The sequence below is a fragment of the Typopeltis vanoorti genome, chromosome 17 (assembly GCF_054136105.1).
Source record: "Typopeltis vanoorti isolate ZY-2024b chromosome 17, IOZ_Tvanoo_1.0, whole genome shotgun sequence".
Taxonomy (NCBI): domain Eukaryota; kingdom Metazoa; phylum Arthropoda; class Arachnida; order Uropygi; family Thelyphonidae; genus Typopeltis; species Typopeltis vanoorti.
The window spans coordinates 61,583,653-61,602,703 of NC_143565.1; the positions used below are offsets into that span (position 1 = coordinate 61,583,653).

At 33.4% G+C, this 19,051-nt stretch overlaps 1 protein-coding gene across 3 annotated transcripts in view; it reads left to right on the forward strand.

The window, feature by feature from the left end:
* LOC150097438 (uncharacterized) overlaps positions 1-19,051 on the forward strand; it is an 857,342-nt gene that overhangs the window by 725,338 nt on the left and 112,953 nt on the right. For all 3 annotated transcript variants that reach the window (XM_090406999.1, XM_090407000.1, XM_090407001.1), the window contains exon 20: positions 7,937-9,156. In XM_090406999.1, the coding sequence (XP_090263125.1) occupies positions 7,937-9,156 (1,220 nt within the window). The remainder of the gene's footprint in view (positions 1-7,936; positions 9,157-19,051) is intronic.

Here is a 19,051-nt window from a genome sequence, read left to right on the forward strand (position 1 = left end):
TCTGTTTTTTTTTCCTCCATTCTTTATATATTGGTATTGTTATGCTTTTTTTTCCATCCTATCAGAATCTTTTTTGTATTTATTATTTGGTTGTATAGTATATTTAAACTCTGAATTATAATTTCTTTACCGTTTTTTAATAATTCATTATTGATATTATCTATACCTGATGATTTCCTATTTTTCAATTTTTTAATTTCATTTTCAATTTCTGTTATTTCAATTTTCGTTTCTCTTGTATTTATTTCTTCTTCTTGATTTGTTTGTTTATCTAGTTCTATTTTTAATATTGGGTTATATTCTGCTTCTTCCTTCTTTTGTGTATTTATAAATCTCCACATTTATTTCTGTATACCATAGAAATCATGTTCAAGTTCTTTTGAATATGATTCCCAAAATTGATTTTTGCTTTCTATTTTCTTTTGATTAACTTTATTTCTTTATATTTGTTCCAATTATCTGTTGTTTTCATTTGTAGATATTTTTGATATTTTCTTTCTTTTCTTTTGTTAATATTTTTATTTCTTGGTTAAACCATGAAGTCCATCTTGATTTTTTTTTTTTTTTTTTTTTTTTTTTTTTTTTTTTTTTTTTTTTTACCCCTAATACTTCTGTGCTATTTCAGTTAAATTTGTTTTAAAAATCTTCCAATTATCTTCTACATGTTGTTTGCTGCTTAATGGGTTATCTTGAAGCTTTTGTTATAATTTAATCCAGTATAATGTTTTTATACTTTCTTCTTTTAATAAGTTGATTTTTTTTTTTAGATTTTATTTTCACCCATTTCTTGTAAAGTTCTAGTTTACATATTAGCAGATTATTTTGGCATTGTGTTGATTTTCTTTAGATTTTATTTGCACCCATTTCTTGTAAAGTCTTAGTTTACATATTAGCAGATTATGATCACTTCAAATTTTTGATGGGTGTATTACTTTGTTACATATAATCATCATCATCATCATGCTTATCAAGGATTTAGGCCTAGCATGGCCTGTTCTAGCTTTAGAAGTCATCGTTTAAGAGGACGTCCTGGTTTTCTTTTTCCTAATGGCTTATTTTGGTAATCTTTCTGTTTTCATTCTTTGAACGTGTTCCATCCATTTATGTTTATATTTTTTAATTTTTTTATTACTGGTTCTTGGTTAAAAAAGAATAACATATAAGAAAGTTTTAAAGCGAATAAAAGTTGAGCAGCTATCATTTGTGAACTGTAGACTAAAATACAGAAAGATTATTGAAAAGAAAATGAAAGAGTTTGAGAACAGGAATCAAAGCTTGGAGATTCAGTGGCAAACTCTGAAGAAAACATTGATTGATTCTGCCAGAGAGGCATGTGGTGAGGTTGTGTACAAGGATAAAAAAATCAGAACTCCCTGGTGGACACAGGAAGTTAAAGAGGCAGTGAAAGAAAAGAAGAAAGCATATCAAAAGTTCCTGGCAAATAAGTCAGCTTTTACTCTTACTGAATACAGAGACAAATGTAAGAAAGCTAAACAAAAGTCATGGGAGGACTTTAGCAAGAATATAGAAAATAAATATCAAGAAGGTGGCAAAATATTCTGGAGGTTGTTGAAGAAGCTTAGGAATGGAAGAAAGAGTGCTGTAAAAGGAGTTAGAGATGATAAAAGTGACATGAAAACAGGAGAAAAAGATATCCTTGAAGTATGGAGTAATTACTTTGAAAAACTGCTAAATGAAACTAGCAGTGATGAGAGCACAGTGATAAAAAACACTGACCAGCCATGCAATCAGGAATACGTATCCATACTTGAAGTAGAAAAAGCCATCAAAGGCTTGAAATGTGGAAAGGCAGCAGGAGTAGATGATATTCAAGCAGAAATGCTGAAGTATGGTGGTATAAAAGTCTTACAGTGGCTGCACTGCATAGTTCAGAAAGCCTGGACAGAGGGATGAATTCCCGATGATTGGAATAGAGCTCTCATAGTACCCATATATAAAAAGGGAAATAAAACTGAATGTGAGAATTACAGAGGTATTGTATTTCCCTACTGAGTGTTCCTGGCAAGATCTATGTAAGTATACTTGAGAAACGGTTGAGAAGAATTGTGGAAGAAAAGCTTGGTGAAGAACAAGCTGGATTCAGGCCAAATAGAGGCTGTCAGGATCAGATCTTCACTTTACGACAAATAGTCGAGAAAGCATGGGAATACAACAAAGATCTGTATTTAAGTTTTGTCGATTTGGAAAAGGCATATGACAAGGTGCCAAGAGAGAAGCTATTCAATACGCTTCAGTTATTATATGGTGTCAATGGGGCATTATATCAAGCAATACTTAGTCTTTATTTGAGTTGTAAGTCAGCAGTTAGAATTGAAGGAAGTACAGGAAGATGGTTTAATGTTAAATCTGGTGTGAGACAAGGATGTACATTATCCCCTCTGTTATTCATTATCTATATGGATCACATTATGAAGGAATGTGGTATTAAACCTGATATCAAAATTGGAGATGTTAATGTCAGCTCTTTGCTTTATGCGGATGATGTTATACTTCTAAATAAATCCGCTACAAGTCTGCAAGATTCTCTGTCTAAATTGAATATCTGTTGTAATAGATATGGTATGAAGGTCAGCAATAAAAAGACAAAGACAATGAAAATAGGCAGAATCATTGAAAATGTCAACTGTGTTGTGAATGGAGAACCTGTGGAACAAGTAAAACATTTCAGTTACTTAGGCACAATTTTTACTGAAGATGGTAAATTAAATATAGAAATAGACAACAGAATCAGCAAAGCTGGTATGGTGGGAAGTCAATTGAATAAATTCATATGGAATAAGAAAGAAATTAGTCGGAACACTAAATTAGCTGTATACAAGACAGTGTTCAAACCAGTTTTAACTTATGGATCTGAGAGCTGGGTCAGAAGTAAAACACTTGACCAAAGACTAGAGACCGCAGATATGAGAGTCTTGAGAAAGATTAGAGGCGTGAACAGATGGCATCAATGGCAATATCATATTAAAAATGAGGATATTAGGAAAGACCTTGACATTGTCAGCATCCAGGAATGCGTTAGCAGAGCTAATCTCAGGTGGTATGGTCACTTAAATAGAATGGGAGAGGAAAGATTAGCAAAACAAGTGTTCTCTGCCAGGTTGGCAGGAAAACACCCAGAGGAAGACTAAGATATAGGTGGATTGATACGGTAAAATGTGCCTTAGACGATAGAAATATAAGATCTGTTAATGTTGGAGTCTTGACAAGTAACAAACTGATTTGGAGGAAAATTGTAGATAGGAAGTTGGTAATGATGTAATTTTTTTTCATGTAGTACTGTCATATCCTGTACACCCCTTGAGGGTACATGGCAGGAATTTGATGATGATGATGATGATGGTTTAATTCTTTCATAATTTCTTCGTTTCTTTTGTGATCAAATAGGGTATACTTTGCAGTTTTTCTGATAAACTTCATTTCGGCTGTTATTAATCTTTGTTTGTCTTTTTGTTTTATTGTCCAGATATCGCTTCCATACATTAAGACTGGTAGAGCTAATGTATTGTATACTTTTAGTCTGGTTTGCTTTTGAACTAACTTTGGTTTAAATATAGAGTTAATTACACCTGTTATTTTTAAATATTTTGCAATTTTTATGTTTATATCTTTTTCATTTTCATATGTGATCGTTCATCCTAGGTAGTTAAATGAATTCACCTGTTCTAAGATCTTGTTATCTATTACTATTTTATTTCTTACTGGATCTTGTCCTTTAAAGGGCATAGTTTTTGATTTTTCTGTTGATATTATCATACCATAATCATTGACTATCTCATTTAGATCTAAAATAGTTTTCTGTAAGTTATCTTCAGAATTTGTAATTATTATTTGGTCATCGGCAAAAAGGAGAGTGTTTAAGTTCACTGAAGGAGAAAATTTAATTCCTTGATGTAAATTTTTATTCCATTTTATTATTATTTCATTTAAGTAAATATTAAAAAAGAGTTGCTGAGAGGGGACATCCCTGTCAGACCCCTTGGTTTATCTCTCTCATATATGATAGCTCGTGATTTAATCTTATTTGTATTTGATTATTTTCATATATACTTGTGGTAGTATATATGAAAATATACTATCACAAGGATATTATTTGGTATTTGTCTTTCTTTTAATATGTTAAATAATATGTTTCTTTTAACTTTGTCAAATTCTTTTTCAAAGTCAATAAATGCAATATGTGTTTCTAAATTGTATTCTCTTCTTTTCTCTATTATTAATTTTAGGCAAAAGGACGGGTCTATACATTATCGTCCTTTTCTAAATCCATTTTGTACTTCTAAAATAAAGTTTTCAAAATATATTTCATTAGTTTGCTATTTAAGATTCTGCTATATTTTGTAACAGGAATTTAGTATACTGATACCTCTATAGTTTTTAGGGTCATCTCTATTACCGTTTTTTAAAGATAGGAATCACAATTGCTTTTTTCCATTTTATTGGGGGGATACCAGTTGAATAAAATTTATTTAAAAATAATAAGAGTCTATCTTTGAATCTTATACCTAAGTATTTATATAGTTCTGAACATAGCTTATCTTCTCCAGGTGATTTTCCGTTTCTTGTTTCTTTCAGGCTGATTTCTAATTCTTCTTTAGTTATTTCCTTTTCATTTGCGTTAATTGTTTGCCAGTCGTCTTTTTTAAAATATTTGTCTGTCCACAATTCTGTGTAGTAATTTAGAAATTATTGTAATTTCAATTCGGTGTTTAATTTTATGTTTTCTTTGGTATCTGCATTTAAGTGTTTCAAAATCTTATATACATTATGTCTTAATTTATATAAGTCATGTTCTAAATTAGAAACAAATTTGTTCCATAATTTTCTATGTCTTTTTCTGACTTCTCTTTTAGCTATGGCTCTTATTCTTTCATATTCTATTTCATCTTCCAATCTTTTACTGCTTAACCATTTGTGATAGGCTTCTTTTTTCTTTTTGATTACTTCTTTGACTGCATCATCCCAGATCTTCAGTTTTTTCCTTTTATTGAATTTTTTGGTCTTTCCTAAGCTTTCATTTGCTGCTGCATTTAGTATCGTTTTTATATTAAGCCATTCTATTTCTGTTTCTTCCTTTTGTTTTATTTTATCTAGATATTGGTTAATTCTTTGTTCATATAGCCATTGTACCTTTTTGTCATTCAATAGTTTAGTTTTATAAACAAATGTTTCAAATTTTCTTTCTGTTCTTGTTAGTTATAGCCATTTAGGTGGTAATCTTAATTTTATTTTAATAAGGAAGTGGTCACTGCTTATTTCATATCCTCTGTGAACTCTAACATCTAGTGAAAATTTTGATGTCTTTTCATTTAATATAAAATAATCTAATATTGATTTCCATCCTCTTGCTGCCCAAGTATATTTATGTATGTCTTTATGTTTATAGAAGGAATTCATTATTATTAGGTTATTATACTATGGAGTCAATCAGTTTTTTACTATTCCTGTTTAAAGTATGTTCTCCATGTATTCCTATATTATTATTAATTTTCGTGTTTCCAATTCTTGCATTTAAGTCTCCTGCTAAAGTTACGTAATCATTTTTATTTATTTTATTATATATGTTTTGTAGCTGATTATAAAAATCAATATTATCCTGTTCTCTTCCTTCTTCTGGGCATATAAACCAATTATTGTTAAATAGCCTCTATCTATTTTCATTCCATAATTTATAATGTTTTAACTTTGAAAGCGGGTTATGAATCCAAATCATGACTCCTGCTTGTGCTCTTTGGTTTCTGTCAACTCCACTGTATGTCACATTAAAATTTTTGGTTCTCATAGTTCCTCTTAATTTCTTTTTTGTTTCACTGATTACTGCTATTTTAAAATTTTTTTCATTTAAAAGTTAGTCTAATTCTATTTCTTTATATGCTATTCTTCTTACAATCCAGTTTGCTATGTGTATTGTATTTTGTCGTTTCCATTTTTGTTTTACCTTTTCCATTCCATAGATTCAATCTGATTATCTTTTTCTGTCAGCTTACAAGTAGAATTATTTTCTCCATGTCAGGGAACTAAGTCACTTAAGGTAGCAGCCCTACCACTGATAAGTGGTAGGGCTGCTAACATAAGGCTTCTGAAGTAGCCTTCTTCCAAATTTGGACCTAGGAGGTATAGGGTATATTGAAGGGGGAAAGAGTAGATTATAGAAGAATTATAGTAAGGTTTATAGAGAGGGCATAGTTGTAAGGCCAGAAATGAAAAGACCCAATGGCCCTCGAGTACTCTAATAGCATAAAGGTCATAAAATAAGAAGAGTTGGCTGATAAGGCCTTATAGGAAAGATTAAAGTAAGTGGATCTTCCTCAAAGTAGAAGAAGAAGAGGGTAGATCCAGCTAGGGGTCCATGGGAGTCCATGGCCCTGTTGGTCCACGAGTCCTTATTCAGTATATTCGGACCACCCCACCATACACGCATGCCCGCACATACACACACATAGTTGGCTCCCCTATCCCTCATCCAGGGGACACGCTCTCTAGGGGTTACCCCCCCCCCCGAGAGTGTTACATATAATATAATCTATTATTGATTCCTGTCCTCGTGTGTTTCCAAGTATTATTTTAAGCTGATAAAATGTATTCATTATTTTTAACTCATTATTTGCACAGAATTGTATCCATGTTTCTCCATTATTGTTTATTGTTTCATCATTAAATCTTTGCTTAATTCCATTTATTGGTATATCTCCTATTCTTGTATTTAAGTCTCCCATTATAATTAAATTTTCATTTGGTTTTATTTCTTGTATTATTTGTTGTAAGTCCTCATAGAAAGCTTCTGTTTTTTCTTTCCTCCTTCTTCTGGGGCATATACTGTAATTATATTTATGTTACCTATATATGTTTTTATCCTAACTGTTAATATTCTCTCATTTATACATTTATATTCTTCTATATTTTCATTTAACTCTATGTATTACTATCCCTGCTTCAGCTCTGTTTTTTTTTTTTTTTTTTTTACTTTACTGTATATAAATATATACTCTTGTATATTCATTGTTCCATTTCCTTTTTTTTTTATGGTTGTTGTTATTGTTGTTTCTGTTATGCTGCATATTTTAATGTTTCTTTTGGCTATTTCATTTATAAGTTCTTCCTGTTTTCCATGAATCACTCTTACATTCCATGTTGCTAGTTTTATTATACTGTATCGTTTTTTTTTTTCTTTTCCGTTTCTGATCGATATCCAGTGCTTCCATCTGATTCATGTTTGTCTTGGTTTCTCGAGCAGTATTGTTTTACTTGCAATGATGGGTTGCTAGCCCATTCACCAGACGCCTTAGTTACCTTAATTACCATCTGGCTTAGTTACCATTATAAATTGTATCATCACCACCACCTCTTTTATGGCCCTAAGTACTAATATAAGTATTAGTGTTTAGTCCAGTGTTTAGCATATGAGATATTTTTAAGAGATAACACTTATTTTTTAATCCTTCCATTGAATATAATGCAACCTAAGGTAGTATCTGTGGAGTTTGAAGCAATGGGTATCTTTTATTTTCAGAGGATCTTAAGCAATGTAAGCAATAATTATATTCTATATTTGATTGATGTCAGTTGATTGATGACTAAAAAAATGTGAGAGGCTTTTTTGTTAATTTCAAGGTACTCTAGTTCTCTTATAAATTAGATTTGTTTATTCAAATTCTGCAAGCTATAGCTTAACTCTTGCCATATTTATTAACAGTGATTAAACTGTGATTTCTCCAATAAACTTTCATTGGAGATTATGGATTTTATTAAGCACTTTCGTTGCTTTTGCAAAGCTGTTGGTGGCAAATGGAAGTTTGTTTCTCTGCATTTCATTTAAAAACCACTGCTCATTAAATGTTTTTATTTATTTTTCTTTATCATGTTTCAGATGTCCTGTTTTACTTGATGGTGTAATATTTTGTTTGTTTTTTTCTAATAGAATCACCACATGAAACACCAGTAGACCAACATTCATTACCTCCATCTTCTGATTCTCCTACTAACATATCACTCAGTCTTCATCACTCTCAGTCAAATTCTTCACTTAACTCCTATTATCCATCTAGTGGAAGTGAAAAGCCTGCAAGTGTGAGGAGCTCACTTTCACATCCATCATCAAGACCTTCTTCTTCTTCAAGTATTACATCGGCTTCCGTGGAAGGAGTGATGACTGCTCCTCACATCCTCTCCAGTGTGAAAAATGCTCAACAGGTAGACTTCAGAAGTAATTATGAAGCATCTTTAAATAATGAAAAGAGTATTCAAGAAAAAATATTGCCCAGAAATGAGTTTCAGGAAATTTGCAAGCAATTTGAAAATGAACAATTCATATGTGATGATGTTATTCCATCTGTTCACCTTGTAGTCCATAATAATGAAAATAGTAATCAGGCAGTAGAGCAAAATGAATATTTACATTTGGATGTTAAAAATGTGCAAACTCATCATCTGGACAGAAAAAATGGTGAAGAACATCCATACCAGTCTAAACATGGACCTGTTCAGCAAAATAGAAAGCTTGAAAATTGTCCTCCAAAAACTGTTATAAATGCTGAAAACAGTGATATTTCTCACGTTAATCAAAATAATGTTTGTGATGAAGATCTAAATAGTTCAGTTAAAAAATATATTCCTCATGGAAAAGTAATGGATCAACCACCTGTTCTTCCTCCTAAACCAAGTATAACTCTTTTATCACTTGGAGGACAAGAACAAAATAAACCAACAAAAATACCACCTGCAGTACCTCCAAAACCATTTTCTCTTTCTCATAATTTAATGAATGGACAACAGCAAATTGTGAAAACTCCAAATATATTGGCTAGTATTGGTGTTCACCAGTTTAACACTCAGCTAGCTCAACAGTCAGTAAGAACGCAAAGATCTGAGATGTTGTCACATGTTGTGCCAGATTTATTAAGTAGCGAGAATGTGAAACGTGCAAATAGTGAACGTTCAAAGCAAGCATCACAGAAAGAATCACATGGCGATAACGACTGTGGGAAACACATTTTGCAATCAAATTCAAATAGTTCAAATGAGACAGTAACATCAGATAAGGAGAATAATCTAACTAATATTATTGATAGTAAAGAGCAAGAATCACCATTATCTCCTAAAAAATCTTGGATGTTTGGAAGTCATAAAAATCCACTTGTTGTAAGTATGCAGATAGATTATTATTTTTTTAAAGCTATTTGTAAAATACTTATTTGCATGGAGTTGTTATCCTCAGCCAAGTGCAACCATTCTTTCATTTATTATTATTATTATTGAAATTATATTGTTTGATAAAACGTGTGTCACAAACTGTTTAATCCTTACCCACTGCAGCTGAGAAATTTATTCCACTAGGTGGTGGGGCTTGGTGCCTTCAGGGTAGGTATATAAATTTATATTTATTACAATTTTTCAGTAAGAAGAGATTTAAAAGGGAAAAAAAAAAATTCTCTTTTCATTCATACCTTGTGTCAAATTAAATCCCACAATTCTTATTTTTGCCTATTCTTAATGATGACACACACACACACGCACGCGCGCGCACACACACACACGCACACATTATTATTTTTCTCCCAAGACTCTCATTGAGTGAAAGACTCATTATGGGAGGTCCTTTTTGCATACGCACAGCTAATTATACTATGCCTTAAATACATTCACATTCTCTGCATGCACCACACTCTCAGGCAATGCATTCCAATCATTCACAACTCCATGCAAAAACCTGCTTCTTACTCCCTTGCCCACACCCTCCTTACACAGTTTCCAGGGATGACTTCTTGTTCTTCCTCCATTTTATGAAAAACCTCTTCAACATTAATCTTATAATAACTCCTTACCACCTTGTACATCTCTATCATATCATATCATATCCCTCTTATCCACTAGGCTTTGTAAATTGCATCATCTCAACCTTTCTTCATACTCAACATTACAGAAGCCAGAAACTACCTTAGTCAGTCACCTCTGGACCCATTCCAATATCTCTTCATCCTTTTGAAAACCAGGGGATCAAATCTGTGCATAGTACCACATGTGGACTAATCAAGGCCTTATAGAATGGAACCAGAATCTCCTTATTTCTACAAATCGGTGTCCTCTGCATCATTGCCAAAATTCATTGCATTGTTCTCTAAATTATGGCAATGTGTCCTGTAAATTTTAGATCCTTATCCACAATCCCCTCCCTCCAAGATCTTTTATTTCCTCCACCTCCAACAATATATCCCCACAAAGAGTAAATTATACATCCATCTCTATTTTGCAAATTTTAAAACCTTACTCCTTTCTTTTAGTGTTACACGGTGATCAGCATTCATTTTTGAAATTATGTATTCTACAACCATGTTAAAATAACTCTTTTTATTATTATTATTATTATCATCCCGACATTTCGATCTTCATATCAAGATCATCATCTGGAGCATACATAAATATACAAGACAAGCTGCATTACATTCAAACCATAATCTATAGAAACAATGATTTGATCACATGCTACTCACTGGCATGACCTCTAGTGAAAAATAATAATAATAAAAAATAAATAAATTACATCAAGCTACCGTATTTTCCAGTGTATAAGACGGTCCTATGTATAAAACACACCCAAGAAATTTAATACAATTTTCTGGAAAAAACCTAAACTTTAAAGTATGATTTTTAAAAAAATGGATAAAATAATAGGTAATTTTTAATAGTAAACTGACCTTTCAGAAACCTGCAAAACCCATGTCACTGTCATCAGACTCTTCTCTGTCATCATTAATTTCTTCTCTTTCTTCTTCCTCTTGTTCTTCATCATCACAATCATCTTCATATAAGAAATGATCTTCACTTCCATCAAGGATGTTGCTAATTCCACATTTCAAGAAAGATTTAACAATAGTTTGTTCATTCATTTTCGACCAAGATGTCTTAACCCACTCGCACACTTGAGAGATTGATGGCCGTTTCAGGGCACCTTTTGGTGTTAGCTGACGTTCTGCGTGCTTTTCATTACGCAAATTGTACAAAATCTCCTTCTGACCATGCCAAGTTCCAATCATTTTTTCTGTAGGCGGAGGTCCAAAATGTCTTTCAGCTTCCATATTCCCGTTTTCTTCCATATTTTACAACCTGCAATTTGTAACTTGAAGTATATGAATGTCGCCTGTTTTTTTCCATCACTAAAATCTACAGGGAAATATCAAACTGAACACAAAATATCTCAACACTTCAACTCAATACTGATGAACATCGGTAACTGATTACTCGGATAAGATATTATGAAACTTGAATAGATTCTCCCCGTTCTTAGCCAATGACGCGCAAGAAGTCACGTGAAGGTCACGCATCAGTTTGATTGCACCATTAACCGCCTACAAAGATCTTGGAACATTAAAGGGAGTGCGTATGACTTTGAAAAGAGGAAACAATCTTTACCTTCATTATATAAGATGCACCCCATTTTTAAGATGAATTTGTAAGGTAAAAAAGTGCGTCTTATACACCGGAAAATACGGTAATTTAATTTTTGATTACATGAATAAACATTCTTGCTTACAGATGGTTTTCCTTCCAGTAACAGTGATGTCCTATTTCTATTATGACAATTGTTATTTTTGATTTAAAAAAAAATAATAAATATTATTTATAAATTACAACATGAATAAACTTTCTTATAGATTTTTTTCTTTAACAGTGATGTCCTATTTTTCAGTATTAAAGTTGTTATTTTAGATTTAGGATCCTGGATTTTCTAGAGTCCTATTTATAGTTATTCTTAGAGAGGAAGGATTTGTGGGACGAATATATGCCTTCCACATGTATGGGATATTTAGACCATCATTATTGTTTAGGTTGGGGGGGGGGGGTTGCTATTGATCTCACAAGCTTCCTTAAATTTGCTTTCATACCATGTTTTGGTGTGATGTAGACAACTAGTGCTTTTCCAGTCAATTCTATATAAGGTGTTCAGAGTATGATCAGAAAGGCCAGCTTCACAATAATTATTATATTTGATGTGTCATTTATATTCTTTTTGTCTGATCGGAATTGTGCATCCTGTTTCTCCTATGTATGGTATGTTGCAGGTACAGTAAATACAGTATACTCCAGGGTGGGCCAGGGGATGGAGTGTGTCTTTGGATGAGTTGAGTAAGCTTTTTAATTTTGCAGGAGGTTTAAAGGTGGCTTTGAGGTTGTATTTTTGTAGTCCTCTGTTTATTTTGTCTGATGTCCCTTTAATGTAGGGAATGGTTATAGTTTTACTGTAGTCTGGTTTGTCTTTGTTTTTTATTGAGGTCTTGTAGAGAATTTTGTTAATAGTGTTTTGGCTGTATCCATTTTTTTGAAAAGTATTATTGATCACTCTAGAAAATCCAGGATCCTAAATCTAAAATAACAACTTTAATACTGGAAAATAGGACATCACTGTTAAAGAAAAAAATCTGTAAGAAAGTTTATTCATGTTGTAATTTATAAATTATTTTTTTTTTTTTAAATCAAAAATAACAATTGTAACAATAGAAATAGGACATCACTGTTACTGGAAGGAAAACCATCTGTAGGCAAGAATGTTTATTCGTGTAATCAAAAATTAAATTAGCTTGATGTATTTTTTTTTTTTTTTTTCACTAGAGGTCATGCCAGTGAGTAGCATATGATCAAGTCATTGTTTCTCTCGCTTACAGTTTGAAATGTAACACAGCCTGTCTTGTATATTTATGTATGCTCCAGATGATGATCTTGATATGAAGATCGAATCGACGGGATAATAATAATAATAAAAAGAGTTATTTTAACACGGTTGTAGAATCCATAATTTCAAAAATGAATTTAAAACCTTACATTTTGCAACGGTGAACTATCATCCCGCTCCCATACCCATTCACTCATTCTATTCAAGCCATCTTGTAAGACAAGTAGAACAAGTGACTAACCACAACATCTGCTCTACTCTTCATAGGTCTTCCCAACTTTGCATCATCTGCAAACAACTGAATATCCCCATTCAAATCTACTCTAACATCATTATCATACTGGTTAAACAGCAGTGTCCCTAAAACAGACACTGAGGCACACCACTAGTGACTTTCCTCTTCTGGGATATTGCTGCCCCATACACAGCTTGCTGATACCTATTAGATTGCCTATCTCCAATCCAATGCACTAGTCTAATAGCCAATCCCATCCACTCTCATTTGACTATCAACTTACGACAATGGTCTGAAAAGTTCTCAGCCTCGACCATAGATGACAACCCTATCGACAAGATTTTTTTTTTCTAAGTTGGTACATCTGTCATAAGCATCCATGTGAAATTGCAAGTCATTCTATCGTAGTTTGTTTTATACAGATATCTGAAGTAAAAGTGTTGTCTGTGTCCCTTGAAAGGGATAAAAATTGAGTATCGTGTGGTTATAAAATTCTTTGTAAACAAAGGTTTAACGGCAAATGAAATTCATTCGAAGTTCATAAAAGTTTATGGGCACTCTTCTCCTTCATTTTTGACAATTAAGAAATGGGCTGCCGAGTTTAAACATGGCCATACCAGCCTTGAAGATGATCCACATGAAGGTCATCCAAAAAGTGTAACAACACCAGAAATCATTGATCAAGTGCACAATATTTTATTGGATGTCTGGCGAGTCAAAGTGTGCGAAATTGCTGAGACTATAGGCATTTCACAAGAACATATAGGATATGATATATTTTGTATGAAGAATTGCAAATGAAAAAGCTTTGTGCAAGATGGGTGCCGTGCTTGCTCACAGCAGATCAAAAATACGCTCGCATGAAAATCTCTGAACAGTGCTTGGAGCATTTTAACAAGAATAAAACTGATTTTGTGCATCGATTTATTACTATGGATGAGACTTGGATTCACCATTACACACCAGAATCTAAACAGCAGTCAAAACAGTGGACAGAAGCCGGTTGTTCAGCACCAAAGAAGACAAAATCAATTCCATCAGCAGGAAAGGTCATGACATCAGTGTTTTGGGATGCTAAAGTCATTTTGTTTATTAATTATCTTGAAAACGATAAAACAACTGGAGAATATTATTCCGATCTTTTAACCAGACTAGAGCAAGAAATTCCTGGGAAAAGACCCGGTTTGCAGAAGAAAAAAATCATCTTTCATCAGGACAATGCACCTGCCCACAAAGGTGTTTTGGCAATGGGAAAATTAAGGAATCTGCACTATGAATTGTTGGAACATCCACCCTGTTCCCCAGATTTGGCTCCCACTGATTTCTATCTCTTCCCAAAACTAAAACTCTTCCTCGCTGGTCAGCATTTTTCTTCGGATCAAGAGGTGATTGCAGTTGTAGAGGGGTGTTTTGCAGATCTTATTGAGAACCACTACAGGGACAGGATAATGGTGCTGGAGCATCGCTGGATGTTCCTGATACATAGATTGGCCTATGTCATCTCTCTCTCTCTCTCTCTTATTAAGTGGCACAATTTTGCCTTCCTTCCACTTATTTGTAACTTGACCCAATGTAAGACCGATATGTAACAAATATGCCAAGGCAGATGTTAACTCCCTGTCACACTCCTTCAAAATATGTGGTGATATATTATCAAGGTTGCTCAATTCCTGTATGCCTCTTGCTCACTCACAGTCAGTCTTTCTTCCTCATCATCCACTGTTCTTTCTCAAACTCTTCATGATGTCACATTCATAAGGATGAAAGGCCTTTATGTACTGCTCATTAAATATCTTAGGTATAACCTGTGCAGCAGCTGGCATACCATTTTTTCCAATCAATTCCATCTATCATTATCATTCTTTTTTTTTTTTTTTTTTTTTTTTTTTTTCCTACATATTGAAAGCACTCCTAGTTAGACTGTTCCACAATACAGCAGTAGCAGAGATGGAGGAGGAAGGAAAGAAACTTGTTCTGTGGGTTTCAAGGTGCACTGTTAAAGCTGTTGAGCAGCTTCCAACTAAGTGGGGGAATTATTATGCTCCTTCAGATGAACATTTCCCATGGAAATATTTGTTGAACACACACATAGTGGGGAAACCAAACGTCTGTGCAAAAGTGGGAGTAGTGAGTTGGTAAGAGATGGGTCATCGATAAGTCTAATTGCACTCCTCTGTGTTGAATCAAGCATTTTGAGAGAGCTTTTAGGAGCCCCACTCCGTATGTAAGAGTAGTATTCAATAGCTGGGGAGATTTGCGATTTGTTTAAGGTTAATAACTGTTCATGGTTGGAGTAACATCTTCAATGGAATTGAAATTCTTGTTTTTTTTTTTTTTTTTTTTTTTTTTTTTTTTTTTTTTTTTTTTGAAATCTGAGGTGCAATGGTTGTAATGTGTTTATGCCAGGAGATGGCTGATGTCAGGGTAATTCCAAGAAGAGAAATCTCATCTTGTCTGGAAATTTGAGTGTTACCAAAAATAATACTGGGGGAAAATGGTTCTTTTTTGTGAGAAATAAAACAGAACTTGGTTTTATTAGCATTTACTACCACGTCTGTCTAGTGTAGACCACATTTGCAATTGTGGTCTACACTAGACAAACGAGCAGATCTGTGGAGATACGCCAATCGGAACACATCAAGAGACATTGAGAATGAAAGAATGCACAAATCAGGGCTGGCAGCACATACAAAGCATCTAGTAGAATGGCAACAAACTGAAATGCTCCACATTGACTACTGCTTCTATTCAAGAGCATTCAAAGAATCAACTGAAATGAAAAAGTCAACTCCTCTGCAGTGTAACAAAAAAGAAAGGATGATTTTACGTCAAATCTGGTTTTCCTCAATCCATCATGACAAACTTGTATCTAACAGCAGTATACAGCAACCCACAAACCAGCAGCCAGCGTAACATCGAATGCACTCTTTCCATTGTTTAAATGTTTTCAAATATTCTTTGCTGGAAATGTTAACTGCTATTACTTTATTTGTAGTTTTTTAATTTATTTGTGCTATTTCTTGATGAAGCAAAACAAAGTTTTTTCTTGAAACTAGTCAAATTAATCATAGTTTCTTTTTTGACTTCTTTGTGTGTGGTTTAATACAGGAAAATAGTGATTCTAATGGGATCTTCAGTTTCACCACAGTTAGCTAACAAGCATGGTGAATTTTTTTTTAGAGTAGGGCCAGAGAGAACTACTATACAAAACCAAAAATATGGCTGTGCTGATATATTCCTCATCTGGCAAAGAACTAGAGAGTAACTGTAGGACCTTCTGCATGTGCAAAAATCATCAATCTTAAACTCTAAAATAAGTCTACCATAAGAAATTACAGAAAACATTGCTCACTGCATTTTTTGGTCATATTAATTTCAGTCTCTAACCAAAATAGATTAACATATGCAGTCTACAGAAAATAACATTTAGTAACTCGTGTATGCTGGTGGTACTGAAAATTTTAAATCAGCAATTTTAACAGTTTTAGAAATAAGTCTCTAGACAGTACAGTCACTTGAATTCATGCAAATAGTGATGGATTTTTTGTAGTTACACTGTTTTAAGCAAATTAATTTAATGCTCACAATTTTACAGGTTATAGTGTGGTGAAAAAAGAGTGACGTGAATATGAGAAATATTACACACACACACATGCATTTTAAAAAAAAATTTTTTTTGTCTTTCTTACTTTTGCCTTATTTAACTGAAACTGTCAACACAGTGAGGTTGGGAAGCTTGCCAGTACTTCCAGCTTAAGATGTGCTATCGTCAAGGCAAGCTGATCATAAATCAGAACTTTCTCTCTATTAATTCAATTAATCAGGGAAAAAACTCCTGTCAAGAATGATAAGGTGTTGTTCCAGACAGTCAATGTATTTCATGAGGTTTAGGAGCCATTTAACTGAAAAAAGGTAGAGAAATAGAAAAAAGGCTGGTTTAGGTTAAAAGTTTACAGGCTGATTCTTTGAACTTTCTAAAAGTTCCTTAGTGTACCGCTGGTACACTAAGGAACTTTTAGTTCTAATATGTTATAGGATTATAATGGATGGGATTGAGAAAGATAAAAATTGGGTTAGATTGAAATGGATAATTAGGAACACAAATGAGAATTGCACAAGTGGAATTTATGGAGAATGTGAAGACTAGAAGGATATATGAGGGGATAACCCAAAAATGACTGGAATTATTTTAAAAAAAAAGAAAATTAAGTTTATAATACCATATTCTAGTCTTCCTTCATGGAGTACTCTCCATGTGAGTCAATGTACTTGTCACAATGTTTTTTCCACTGCTGGAAACAGTTCTGGAACTGTTCAACTGATATACTATTTATGGCCTCTAGCAACTTTTCTTTCACCTCTTCCATATCAATGTGATGATGATGAGGATTTAATTATAAATGTCAATTTATTTTTTTCCTGAAAAACTTTAGATTTCCAGAAATCCCCACAAATCGCTGCCCTTTCATGGTTTTCTTTATCCGTGGAAATAAAAAAAGTCCCATGGAGAGAGATCGGGTGAGTAGGAACAGTGTGGGAACAATCGCCATGTTATTTTTCATTAAGAACTGTTAGATAGACAAGCCTGTGTGGGCTGAGGCATTGTCATGGTACAGTAACCAGTCTTCACTACTATGCATTTCTAGCCATTTTCATTGCGCACTATCATGCAGTCTTCTCAAAACATTGAGATAAAAATGTTGGTTCACTGTCTGTCCCTGAGGAACAAATTCTTTGTGTGCAATTAATTATTCACATAAAAAAAAAATCAACATTGTCTTGACGTCTGGTCAAACTTGAGCTGCCTTCTTGGGTCTCAGTTAGTTTGCATATTTCTATTGGTTTGATGCTTGTTTTGTTTCTGGATAATAATTGTAGCACCAAGACTCATTCCCGGTCACAACTTTTGAAAGAAAGTTCCGGTCATTAACAACTTGTGCCCTCAAGTTGCAGTAAACATTCACACTTTTTTTTTTTTTTTTATAGACCTACGTTTCATTTTCGCTGGCACAAACCCCATGGCAAATTCGTCTGTTCAGAAACTTGCTCAGTGGTTAGAATAATCTTCTGAGAGCTTGGCAGACATTTTAGATGTTTTCATCATTTCTGCTTTTTTGACGGTCAGCCAGATCGTAGTGTTGGTCTTCAACTGACATGTCCCCATTCTTGAAATGGGAAAACCACTTGTAGTCCTGTATTTTACCTAAAAGAAAGTTTTATCCAAAAGAAAACAAAATTTCACGCATGCACGCTCTCTGTTCCTTGTAGGCAGCCATCACAAAATCACCACTTGCTTTTAAGCACTAACAAAAAAAAAAAAAAAAAAGCAGCCAGAACAATAAACCTGTTCACAGAGGATGATGCCACTTGCCGGACTGGCACAGAAAACTGCATACTCATGATGCCTAGTGGCATCATCTGTAACTAGAAATGCACGCACACACCAAGGGTATTTTTGGGTATCCCCATCATAAATAATATAATGCACAGTTACATGAAATATAATATTCTCACAGAGAAAAGCAAGTGTAATAATGAAGTAGAAATTCAGAGTTTATGATGAGTTATGCATTCTTATGATAGTACTGTATACTGCTCAAGTTGGAAAGCCAATAGATTTTTGGGATCAGTAGTGAGCAAATATGGAAAATCAGACAATACATTCTTCCACAGGTGATAAAGAGAATCCAGAAGATTGTTACAGTGAATATGACATTGAGATAAAGATGTATTATTCCATTCTAAAGCTTTGATCAAGCTGTTCTTCCAAGAACTGGTTGCCTGAATGTCTCCACGAAAGAAGTTCTGGAAAGGATACGGATTCCATGCAATACCGTATTTACTTGAATGTAACTCTTCCTTACATATATCTCACATCCCTACTTTTACTTTATGAAAAAGAAATTAAAAAGTTTCACATATACCTCGCACATAAAAAAAGTTTAAGACATGGCTTTTTAAATTCCAAGAATATCATTATATATGAATCTCTCTTATCCAACCCATTCATCATATTAGCATAAAACATTTATTACTAAAACAAGGCCTACCCATTACAAGCCCATGCTGACCATTAAAAAGAATCCTATTTCCATCAACCTAGTCCTGTTTTCTGTTTTTAACCAACCTCTCCA